This window comes from Oncorhynchus nerka, linkage group LG1 (assembly GCF_034236695.1).
Source record: "Oncorhynchus nerka isolate Pitt River linkage group LG1, Oner_Uvic_2.0, whole genome shotgun sequence".
Lineage (NCBI taxonomy): Eukaryota > Metazoa > Chordata > Actinopteri > Salmoniformes > Salmonidae > Oncorhynchus > Oncorhynchus nerka.
In genome coordinates, this window is record NC_088396.1 from 19817449 (window position 1) to 19829543 (window position 12095).

General features: G+C 44.5%; 1 protein-coding gene across 3 annotated transcripts in view; it reads left to right on the forward strand.

The window, feature by feature from the left end:
• The window catches only part of vwa8 (von Willebrand factor A domain containing 8), a 94766-nt gene that overhangs the window by 52537 nt on the left and 30134 nt on the right, over positions 1-12095 (forward strand). For all 3 annotated transcript variants that reach the window (XM_065013072.1, XM_065013025.1, XM_065013051.1), the window contains exons 33-37: positions 344-453; positions 819-970; positions 2117-2321; positions 2455-2536; positions 4704-4908. In XM_065013072.1, coding sequence (XP_064869144.1) covers positions 344-453; positions 819-970; positions 2117-2321; positions 2455-2536; positions 4704-4908 — 754 coding nt within the window. The remainder of the gene's footprint in view (positions 1-343; positions 454-818; positions 971-2116; positions 2322-2454; positions 2537-4703; positions 4909-12095) is intronic.

Here is a 12095-nt window from a genome sequence, read left to right on the forward strand (position 1 = left end):
CTCTCCTTTACTCTGCTCCTCTCCTTTACTCTGCTCTGCTCCTCTCCTTTACTCTGCTCCTCTCCTTTACTCTGCTCTGCTCTGCTCCTCTCCTTTACTCTGCTCCTCTCCTTTACTCTGCTCTGCTCCTCTCCTTTACTCTGCTCCTCTCCTTTACTCTGCTCCTCTCCTTTACTCTGCTCTGCTCTGCTCCTCTCCTTTACTCTGCTCTGCTCCCTCATTCACCTCTCTTCTTTCCTCTTTTCATCTTTTCTCTTCTCTTCTCATTTCTTCTCTTCTCCTCTGCTCTTCTTCTATCCTCATTCATCGAGGGGGTGGGATCCGGGGGTATTTTTGTTTACAGGAAGTTCCTGCTGACCAAACCAATGCACATGGGAGCAGAAGACTCTGGGGTGTGTCAGCTACACAGCGTCAGTGAGGACGGCGTCAGCACCGGCCATGGAGCCAGCTCAGGTAACACAACAGAACACTCAACATATAAGGTGAGGACATGAGTCATTTAATGTCCCTGACACTAAGTCCATACCCATCCTCAACCTTCTTTCTCCTCCCCATCTCTCTCCCTCGCTCTTACCTCTCGCTTTTCTTCTTTCTTCACCCCCCATCTCCCTTTCTTTCCCCATCTACCCCCACCTGCCCATATAAATCTATATCTCTGTCTCCCTCCTTCTCCCTACCTCTTTCCCTCTCTCTCTCCCTCCTCTCCTCTCTCTCTGCTTCCCTCATTTCCTCTCTCTTTCTCCACCCTGCCTCTCTCTCTCTCTCTGTCTGTCCCTCTCTCTTTCTTCCTCCCTCTCTCTCCCCCCTCTGTCTCTCAGATGAGATGTGTGTACCCCAGACAGTGGGTAGTGACCAGCTGCCTAATGAGAACCTGAGTGCAGCCCTGGGTCAGAAGATAGTCTCTCCCAACCGACTCCTCTCTGACACCTCCTCCTACGCACGCATCATAGTGGGCTTCCCTGACCTCATGGTGAGAGACCAGCGTATAATGATCAATTCGTTTTTATTATAGCTACCAAGACTTTTTGATGAGAAATATCTTGACCTTTGGTTAGAGAGGTACAAAAGTATCTATATCCACAGCAAAATGAGTCCTATATCGACATAACCTGAAAGGCCGCTCAGCATGGAAGAAGCCACTGCTCCAAAACCACCATAAAAAAGCAAGACTATGGTTTGCAACTGCACATGGGGACGAAGATCGTACTTTTTTGGAGAAATGTCCTCTAGTCTGATGAAACAAAAATAGAACTGTTTGGCCATAATGACCATCGTTATGTTTGGAGGAAAAAGGGGGAGGCTTGCAAGCCGAAGTACACCATCCCAACCGTGAAGCACGGGGGTGGCAGCATCATGTTGTGGGGGTGCTTTGCTGCCGGAGGGACTGGTGCACTTCACAAAATAGATGGGATCATGAGGGAGGAAAATTATGTGGATATATTGAAGCAACATCTCAAGACATCAGTCAGGAAGTTAAAGCTTGGTCGCAAATAGGTCTTCTAAATGGACAACGACCCCAAGCATACTTCCAAAGTTGTGGCAAAATGGCTTAAGGACAACAAAGTCAAGGTATTGTAGTGGCCATCACAAAGCCCTGACCTCAATCCCATAGAAAATTTGTGGGCACAACTGAAAAAGTGTGTGCGAGCAAGTAGGCCTACAAACCTGACTCAGTTACACCAGCTCTGTCAGAAGGAATGGACCAAAATTCACCCAACGTATTGTGGGAAGCTTGTGGAAGGCTACCCAAAACATTTGACCCAAGTTAAACAATTTAAAGGCAATGCTACCAAATACTAATTGAGTGTATGTAAACTTCTGACCCACTGGGAATGTGATGAAAGAAATAAAAGCCGAAATAAATAATTCTCTCTACTATTATTCTGACATTTCACATTCTTAAAATAAAGTGGTGATCCTAACTGACCTAAGATAGGACATTTTTATGGGGATTAAATAAAAGGAATTGTGAAAAACTGAGTTTAAATGTATTTGGCTAAGGTCTATGTAAACTTCCGACTTCAACTGTAATTACTTTTAATAAAAGATGTCATGACTTTTGATTAGAGGTGTGAAGTTAGAATCGCTTTGTTGTTTCTCTCTCCCTGCGCTGTAGTCTCCTAATGAGGTGTACAGCTTTAAGAGGGACGTGGACCTATCAGAGATGAGGGGCGGGGACTCGGGAGGTCAAATTTTCTCCCAGGGCGGGCTGAAGTCCAGCGTGGCCAAACGGACCAACTGTGTCAGTCTGCTGTCGGCCAATCAGGTGGTCCGGGCCCTACCACCTGGACAGGTGCCCCTGAAAGATATCTTCCCCCCAGGTCAGAGCCTCACTGTACAATAGCATAGCTGACTTTGGTGTAGAGACAACCGAGTCTGATTCATACCCTTAACCTGGGATACTCAATAATTTGTTTGTTTGTGTGTGGGTGTTTGTACGTGTGTGTCACACAGACGTCACACCCCCGATGACCGCTGCCTACCTGGAGGTGACTGACCTGAACTCTAAGAAGCTGAAGTATATTCCTGTCCCAAGGTATATCTGGACTCTGATAGCACACTAACCCAAATCCACCCACACATAGCCTCTACCTCCCTATACACGTACAGTGCCTTTGGAAAGTATTCAGACCCCTTGACTTTTTCCACATTTTGTTAGGTTACAGCTTTATTCTAAAATGAATTAAATCTACACGCAATGCCCCATAATGACAGTGTGTTTGCAAAAAATGTTTGCAAAATTATTTTTTTAATCACATTTACATAAGTATTCAGACCCTTTACTCAGTACTTTGTTGAAGCACCTTTGGCAGGAATTACAGCCTCAAGTCTTATTGGGTATGATGCTATAAGCTTGGCACACCTGTATTTGGGGAGTTTCTTCCATTCTTCTCTGCAGATCCTCTCAAGCTCTGTCAGGTTGGATGGGGAGCTTTGCTGCACAGCTATTTTCAGGTCTCACCGGAGATGTTCGATTGGGTTCAAGTCCGGGCTCTGGCTAGGCCACTCAAGGACATTCAGAGACTTGTCCTGAAGCCACACCTGCATTGTCTTGGCTGTGTGCTTAGGATCGTTGTCCTGTTGTCCAGACTGAGCGCTCTGGAGCAGGTTTTCATCAAGTATATCTCTGTACTTTGCTCTGTTCATCTTTGCCTCGATTCTGATTAGTCTCCCAGTTCCTGCCTCTGAAAAACATCCCCACAGCATGATACTGCCACCACCATGCTTCACCTTAGGGATGGTGCCAGGTTTCCTCCAGACGTGACACTTTGTATTCAGGTCAAAGAGTTGAATCTTGGTTTCATCAGACCAGAGAATCTTGTTTCTCATGGTCTGAGAGTCTTTAAGTGCCTTTTGGCAAACTCCAAGCGGGCTGTCATGTGCCATTTACTGAGGAGTGGCTTCAGTCTGGCCAGTCTACCATAAAGGCCTGATTGGTGGAGTGCCCCAGAAATGTCTGTCCTTCTGGAAGGTTCTACCATTTTCAACAAGGAACTCTAGAGCTCTGTCAGAGTGACCATCGGGTTCTTGGGCACCTCCCTGACCAAGGCCCTGCTCCCCCGATTGCTCAGTTTGGCCGGGTGCCCAGCTCTAGGAAGAGTCTTAGTGGTTCCAAACTTCTTTCATTTAAGAATGATGGAGTCCACTCTGTTCTTGGGGACGTTCAGTGCTGCAGAAATGTTATGGTACCCTTCCCCAGATCTGAGCCTCGACACAATCTTGTCTCGGAGCTCTACGGACAATTCCTTCGACCTCATGGCTTGGTTTTTGCTCTGACATGCACTGTCAACTGTGGGCCCTTATATAGACAGGTATGTGCTTTTCTAAATCATATCAAATACATTTAATTTGCCACAGGTGGACTCCAATCAATTTGTAGAAATATCTCAAGGGTGATCAATTGAAACAGGATGCACCTGAGCTCAATTTCGAGTCTCATAGCAAAGGGTCTGAATACTTGTGTAAATAATAATAATATATATATATTTTTTATACGTTTGCAAAGATTTCTCAACCTGTTTTCGCTTTGTCATTATGGGGTATTGTGTGTAGATTGCTGAGGATTTGTGTTTATTTAATCCATTTTAGAATAGGGTTGTAATGTAGCAAAATGTGGAAAAAGTCTAGGGATCTGAATGCTTTCAAAAGGTACTGTATGTGGATCTGAAAGGATTGGATAAGTATAAGCAATATGGTGAGAGTTCCACTTACTCTGTCAGAGGTTAAGTTTGAGCTACGTGTGTTGCTAAGTAACCAGGAAGTGACTGCCCCTCAGCCTTTTTGTTTTTAATCTTTTGTATTTTTTAAAAATGGTTTTCAATGAGCGCTATGTTCTTCAAGTGAAAAAAATTACTAAAAACTTCAAAGACGAATATAATTGTATATATCTTCAATGACTGCGTACGTAATTTAATGAATTTAATTATATAATTGTGAAGCCAGTTCAAAACAGTGTTGTATGGGGGAAACATAAGGAAGTAAAGAGGAAGTGGCCGTCACTTTCACAGAGTATACCTATCCAATCCCTTCTGATCTACACAAGTGTCTCGGGGCTGGAGTGGATTTGGGATTGGGAGTAGTTGAAATATTAAAGAATACTGTGTCTGAAAACTCCATCCTCTGATTGGTTTACTAGAACACTCATCGGGTTGGTTCGTTGTCTCGCACCCTCTCTCTAATTGATTGTTTCATCTAATTGACAGGTCTCTTAGTGTCTCTCCTTACACATCGTGGATTTCGAAGGTGTCCGACTCTGACGTGCTATTGGCCGGTCTGGGTTCGGGGGGTGTGGTCACGGTGGATATGGGCGGGTATGTGCGGCTCTGGGAGACTGGATTGGAGAACCTGCAGCGCTCCCTGCTGGAATGGAGGACCATGATTGGCTCAGAGGACGGCAGGCCCATACAGGTAGGACTGGGAATGGTTTAATGAGGTTAAATGTTCTGAATTTGTAGATATATAGAAATATAATGACTAGAGTTAACTTTAAGATTGTACAGATCCTGTTAAATGTGCAGTAGTAGCCTGTACCTGTGTCCTTCAAAGTTCTGAAAACTAATACTGCAGCCTACATCCTGTAGTCCCTATTGTCACCATCATGAGGCAATGTTGTGTCACAAATATTCACCCTTATACACTGAGTGTACAGCCTCAATTCACCGGGCCCATGTTGACTCCAATGCTTCCCACAGTTGTGTCAAGTTGGCTGGATGTCCTTTGGGTGGTGGTCCATTCTTGAAACTGTTGAGTGTGAAAAACCCAGCAGCGTTGCAGTTCTTGACACAACCCGGTGTGCCTGATACCTACTACCATACCCTGTTCAAAGGCACTTCAATCTTTCGTCTTTCCCATTCACCATCTGAATGGCACACACACAATCCATGTCTCAATTGTCTCAAGGCTTAAAAATCCTTATTTAACCTGTCTCCTCCCCTTCATCTACACTGATTGAAGTGGATTTAACAAGTGACATCAATAAGGGATCATAGCTTTCACCTGGATTCACCTGGTCAGTCTATATCATGGAAAGAGCAGGTGTTCTTAATTGTGTACACTCAGTGTAGAGTGTTGCTGAACCACAAACAGTCCTGGAGTCTGCAACGCTGTGTAGAACACTAGTTAGAGAGCCCTGAGGAAAATGTCTACTTTCTCTCTCACATTCCTCCAGTTGTAGTCTTTGTGAATGAGAGACAGGTCATCACTAGTCTTTCTTTGTTAATGGGTATAATGTGAAGTATGTTAAGTATAATTGTAGCACTGATGTAATGGGGTTGACCCTAGCTAGGGGTCATTGTGGGATGTAATGGAGTTGACCCTAGCTAGTGGTCATTGTGTGATGTAGTTGACCCTAGCTAGGGATCATTGTGTGATGTAATGGAGTTGATTCTAGCTAGGGGTCATTGTGTGATGTGATGGAGTTGACCCTAGCTAGGGGTCATTGTGTGATGTAATGGAGTTGACCCTAGCTAGGGGTCATTGTGGGATGTAGTTGACCCTAGCTAGGGGTCATTGTGTGATGTGATGTAGTTGTCCCTAGCTAGGGGTCATTGTGTGATGTGATGGAGTTGACCTGGCTTGGGTGGTTAGTATTGTCAGGGACACAGTGGCAAGTACTGTGCAGTGTGTATGACATGGTTATGTCATAGACTTGAGTCAAAGACAAGTCAAATACTTTTTGTACAATTGGATCGTACCAAAAGTGGAAACCTCATCATATGGTCTTGAAGGCTGGAGTGAATGCACAATCGAACACCTGATTAATTAATGACCGGGAATGAAGAGCACTAGTCCAGACTTATGTTTGCTAATGCAATCGAAATAGATATAGTTTCTCTCAGGTCACAGGTACACACACACACACACACACAGACACAAGCACAAGTGAGAGCCCCTCTCTCAGGCTCGATTCCTCCATCTATAGGTGTTCTTTGATGGTCACCTTGAGCACACGCAACATGGCCCTTCAAACACGCTCTCTATCTCTCTCTCTCTCTCTGCAAACACTGTAAGCTTACCTTCACACACACAATCACACTCACACTACCAATAAGCCCCCTGAAAACCCTCACACACATACCTACACACACTGACTCACTATGCCGTCTGCAATTGCACACACACATGCAGCCTCATTATACTTGAGGCTCACTATGCCGTCTGCAAACAGCAGGCCTCCTCATACATGGCTGTTTCTCTGTAACATGGCCGAGAGGTATTTTATCTGTCTACACACATGAACACTTCCTTCCCCTGTGCTTCCTCAAACACATCTCTCTATAACATGGCTACACACACATTCACACACACTATCAAATGTTTCTGGCCGAAACACACACACACAGTCTCTCACACACACACAGACACTCACACACACACACACACACGCGTCTGAGCCAGTGTTTTTTGGGGTGTCTGGGTATATTTGGCTCTTTTCACTGCACCGCGTTTAGAAATGGCCCCTTTTCAGGTTTAAAAGAAGTCTGTTAACTGCTAACTCCCGTTTGTATAAGCTGGTAGCATGGCTAGAATGTAGAAATCGGTCATGGATAGTCTGCAGTTGATTGGTGATGACATGAATGAACATGTGTTGGGGTTGACATCCATACAAGCGTTATACTCAGATTTTTACCTCAACATAGTATGAAATATACATATAAGCAATCTGCCGATGTGCCCTTGAGCAAGGCACTTAACCCTAATTGCTACTGTAAGTCGCTCTGGATAAAAACTCTGCGTAAAATGTAAAATAAACAATAGCCAAAATTTGGGCACATTTTCCTAGGGGGAACTGAGGAGATTGGGCATCTTTCCCCCATGACATCTTTCACCCACGCGTTTCCATGGCATTTCCATTGTTTTGGTCGAGTTCCATTGACCTCTTTGCCTCATCTATAAATGACAGCTCACTATGACCTCATAATGGCCCTATTGTGTGTATTGCTGCCCATGTCGCAGTGAAGACATTTCTTCATTACACCATTACTGAAATCACCCATCAACACACACACATACACTTATGTACATCAACACTATACCGGACAATGATATCTGTACTGATCTTATGTCTCAAGCCAGTCACACACACACACACTCACTCACTCACTCACTCACTCACTCACTCACTCACTCACTCACTCACTCACTCACTCACTCACTCACTCACTCACACACTCACACACACTCACACACCTCATGCCCCATAAACCATCTGTGGGCAGAAAGTTACGAGCCTATTAATTGTAGAGAGAGACTCTCAACACCCACCCTTAACAAGGAATTCCCCCATGTCAGGGATGTTGACTGGATACTGGCGACGAATGGAATTCGACCATCCCTCAGAGATCCCAGTCATTTCAATGCAGAACTAAATGGTTTTACCCAGTAGTCTCACTATAGGAGTAAACAGAGGGGTTAAAAGGTTGTTTGCTGTTGCTTATTAACCTTTTTCTAATCTGTTAGCCAAACAAACCATACCTGGCAGAGGAGAGGACAGACACAAGCAACCTATGGATAAGGCAACATCCTTACTGGCTAATACACACGTGCCCCCGAAATGTGTATTTCTTAAATGTTTCTTAGCTTGTGCTGGCACTGCATTTTGGTAGGAATGCAATAGTGTAGGTTTGGTACAGGTCCAGATGTCTTTTGGGCTGGTAACACCTGTGAGGCTGTCTTGGGCTCTCTCTTTCGCTTGGCCAGCGGGTAATGTGAGCAATTGGAGTGAGGGGAAGTGACCACACACACACTGCAGCTGCGGCCCAGTATCCCACTGATTCACCCCTTACTCGCAGCAACGGGGAGCCGGAATGGAGACACGTGTCAGCCTCTACAGGCACACACAACCCAAGATGGAGATGCATGCACCATCAGTCGCCCTTATACGGGTGCTAGTGATTTACTGTATGGCTTCTATAAATCACGCGTGTCACTTGTTTACTGACACTGGTGACTCAACATGAGTCATGCTCGGACACATTTTTACTGACACTCATGAGCCAGAATGGAGTCCCAGTCAGTCTCCCTTTACAGGTGCCGATGCATCAAAATGGAGACACGTGTTCGCCACCTTTCACCTCTACAGGCAATGATCACTCCCAGACTCCATTTCCACCTGGATGGTGTCGCCATAGAAATGCTTCTAATTTATAATTCTAGATCATTCTATTTCTATGGGTGTCCCCTTCTGAGGTCTAGTTCCTCTGAATGTTTCCTCTGAAGTCTAGTTCCTCTGAAGGTTTCCTCTGAGGTCTAGTTCCTCTGAAGGTTTCCTCTGAAGTCTAGTTCCTCTAAAGGTTTCCTCTGAGGTCTAGTTCCTCTGAAGGTTTCCTCTGAAGTCTAGTTCCTCTGAAGTCTAGTTCCTCTGAAGGTTTCCTCTGAAGTCTAGTTCCTCTGAAGTCTAGTTCCTCTGAAGGTTTCCTCTGAAGTCTAGTTCCTCTGAAGTATAGTTCCTCTGAAGGTTTCCTCTGAAGTCTAGTTCCTCTGAAGTCTAGTTCCTCTGAAGGTTTCCTCTGAAGGTTTCCTCTGAAGTCTAGTTCCTCTGAAGTCTAGTTCCTCTGAAGGTTTCCTCTGAAGTCTAGTTCCTCTGAAGGTTTCCTCTGAAGTCTAGTTCCTCTGAAGTCTAGTTCCTCTGAAGGTTTCCTCTGAAGTCTAGTTCCTCTAAAGGTTTCCTCTGAGGTCTAGTTCCTCTGAAGGTTTCCTCTGAAGTCTAGTTCCTCTGAAGTCTAGTTCCTCTGAAGTCTAGTTCCTCTGAAGGTTTCCTCTGAAGTCTAGTTCCTCTGAAGTCTAGTTCCTCTGAAGGTTTCCTCTGAAGTCTAGTTCCTCTGAAGTCTAGTTCCTCTGAAGGTTTCCTCTGAAGTCTAGTTCCTCTGAAGTCTAGTTCCTCTGAAGATTTCCTCTGAAGTCTAGTTCCTCTGAAGGTTTCCTCTGAAGTCTAGTTCCTCTGAAGTCTAGTTCCTCTGAAGGTTTCCTCTGAAGTCTAGTTCCTCTAAAGTCTAGTTCCTCTGAAGGTTTCCTCTGAAGTCTAGTTCCTCTGAAGTCTAGTTCCTCTGAAGGTTTCCTCTGAAGTCTAGTTCCTCTGAAGTCTAGTTCCTCTGAAGGTTTCCTCTGAAGTCTAGTTCCTCTGAAGTCTAGTTCCTCTGAAGGTTTCCTCTGAAGGTTTCCTCTGAAGTCTAGTTCCTCTGAAGGTTTCCTCTGAAGGTTTCCTCTGAAGTCTAGTTCCTCTGAAGTCTACTTCCTCTGAAGGTTTCCTCTGAAGTCTAGTTCCTCTGAAGTCTAGTTCCTCTGAAGGTTTCCTCTGAAGTCTAGTTCCTCTGAAGGTTTCCTCTGAAGTCTAGTTCCTCTGAAGTCTAGTTCCTCTGAAGGTTTCCTCTGAAGTCTAGTTCCTCTAAAGGTTTCCTCTGAGGTCTAGTTCCTCTGAAGGTTTCCTCTGAAGTCTAGTTCCTCTGAAGTCTAGTTCCTCTGAAGTCTAGTTCCTCTGAAGGTTTCCTCTGAAGTCTAGTTCCTCTGAAGTCTAGTTCCTCTGAAGGTTTCCTCTGAAGTCTAGTTCCTCTGAAGTCTAGTTCCTCTGAAGGTTTCCTCTGAAGTCTAGTTCCTCTGAAGTCTAGTTCCTCTGAAGGTTTCCTCTGAAGTCTAGTTCCTCTGAAGTCTAGTTCCTCTGAAGGTTTCCTCTGAAGTCTAGTTCCTCTAAAGGTTTCCTCTGAGGTCTAGTTCCTCTGAAGGTTTCCTCTGAAGTCTAGTTCCTCTGAAGTCTAGTTCCTCTGAAGTCTAGTTCCTCTGAAGGTTTCCTCTGAAGTCTAGTTCCTCTGAAGTCTAGTTCCTCTGAAGGTTTCCTCTGAAGTCTAGTTCCTCTGAAGTCTAGTTCCTCTGAAGGTTTCCTCTGAAGTCTAGTTCCTCTGAAGTCTAGTTCCTCTGAAGGTTTCCTCTGAAGGTTTCCTCTGAAGGTTTCCTCTGAAGTCTAGTTCCTCTGAAGGTTTCCTCTGAGGTCTAGTTCCTCTGAAGGTTTCCTCTGAAGTCTAGTTCCTCTAAAGGTTTCCTCTGAGGTCTAGTTCCTCTGAAGGTTTCCTCTGAAGTCTAGTTCCTCTGAAGTCTAGTTCCTCTGAAGGTTTCCTCTGAAGTCTAGTTCCTCTGAAGTCTAGTTCCTCTGAAGGTTTCCTCTGAAGTCTAGTTCCTCTGAAGTCTAGTTCCTCTGAAGGTTTCCTCTGAAGGTTTCCTCTGAAGTCTAGTTCCTCTGAAGGTTTCCTCTGAAGGTTTCCTCTGAAGTCTAGTTCCTCTGAAGTCTACTTCCTCTGAAGGTTTCCTCTGAAGTCTAGTTCCTCTGAAGTCTAGTTCCTCTGAAGGTTTCCTCTGAAGTCTAGTTCCTCTGAAGGTTTCCTCTGAAGTCTAGTTCCTCTGAAGTCTAGTTCCTCTGAAGGTTTCCTCTGAAGTCTAGTTCCTCTGAAGGTTTCCTCTGAAGTCTAGTTCCTCTGAAGTCTAGTTCCTCTGAAGTCTAGTTCCTCTGAAGGTTTCTTCTGAAGGTTTCCTCTGAAGGTTTCCTCTGATGTCTAGTTCCTCTGAAGGTTTCCTCTGAAGGTTTCCTCTGAAGTCTAGTTCCTCTGAAGTCTAGTTCCTCTGAAGGTTTCCTCTGAAGTCTAGTTCCTCTGAAGTCTAGTTTCTCTGAAGGTTTCCTCTGAAGTCTAGTTCCTCTGAAGTCTAGTTCCTCTGAAGTCTAGTTCCTCTGAAGGTTTCCTCTGAAGTCTAGTTCCTCTGAAGTCTAGTTCCTCTGAAGGTTTCCTCTGAAGTCTAGTTCCTCTGAAGATCACTGCGTTGATGCTCTCTGGTCGTTGTGATTTTATTAGAATTTTCAGAATCGCGTATTTTGCTTATTTTATTTGAGTAGTGCGTAATGATATGGTTAACTGTAGTAGTACAGGTTTAATAGCAGCAGTGTAGTGTGAAACTAGGTGAAGTTGACCAGATAATATAGCTATGCTACTGTAGCTAACGTTAGCTGTTGAGTTGTCATTTGACGCCTAGATTTGTTACTATCTATATCTATCGCTTTCTAGCGACGGATCGTACATGATTTTGTATTTGTTTAAAAACAAAGAAGGTGACGTTAAGTCATAGCAACTCGCTAGCTAAGGACATTTTTTAATTCTGACGTGTCAGTTGACAAAAGTCAAGATGGTGGCCACAAAAACGAGATTAACGTTCGGTGGCAGGGTCTTGTTTTTAGCAGCGGAGGTTACCTAATATACCTCAGAAGTATGCTTCCAATTTGTAAGTCGCTCTGGATAAGAGCGTCTGCTAAATGACTTAAATGTAATGTAAATGTAAGATTTCCTCTGAAGTCTAGTTCCTCTGAAGGTTTCCTCTGAAGTCTAGTTCCTCTGAAGGTTTCCTCTGAAGTCTAGTTCCTCTGAAGTCTAGTTCCTCTGAAGGTTTCCTCTGAAGGTTTCCTCTGAAGTCTAGTTCCTCTGAAGTCTAGTTCCTCTGAAGGTTTCCTCTGAAGTCTAGTTCCTCTGAAGTCTAGTTCCTCTGAAGGTTTCCTCTGAAGTCTAGTTCCTCTGAAGATTTCCTCTGAGGACTAGTTCCTCTGAAGTCTAGTTCTTCTGAAG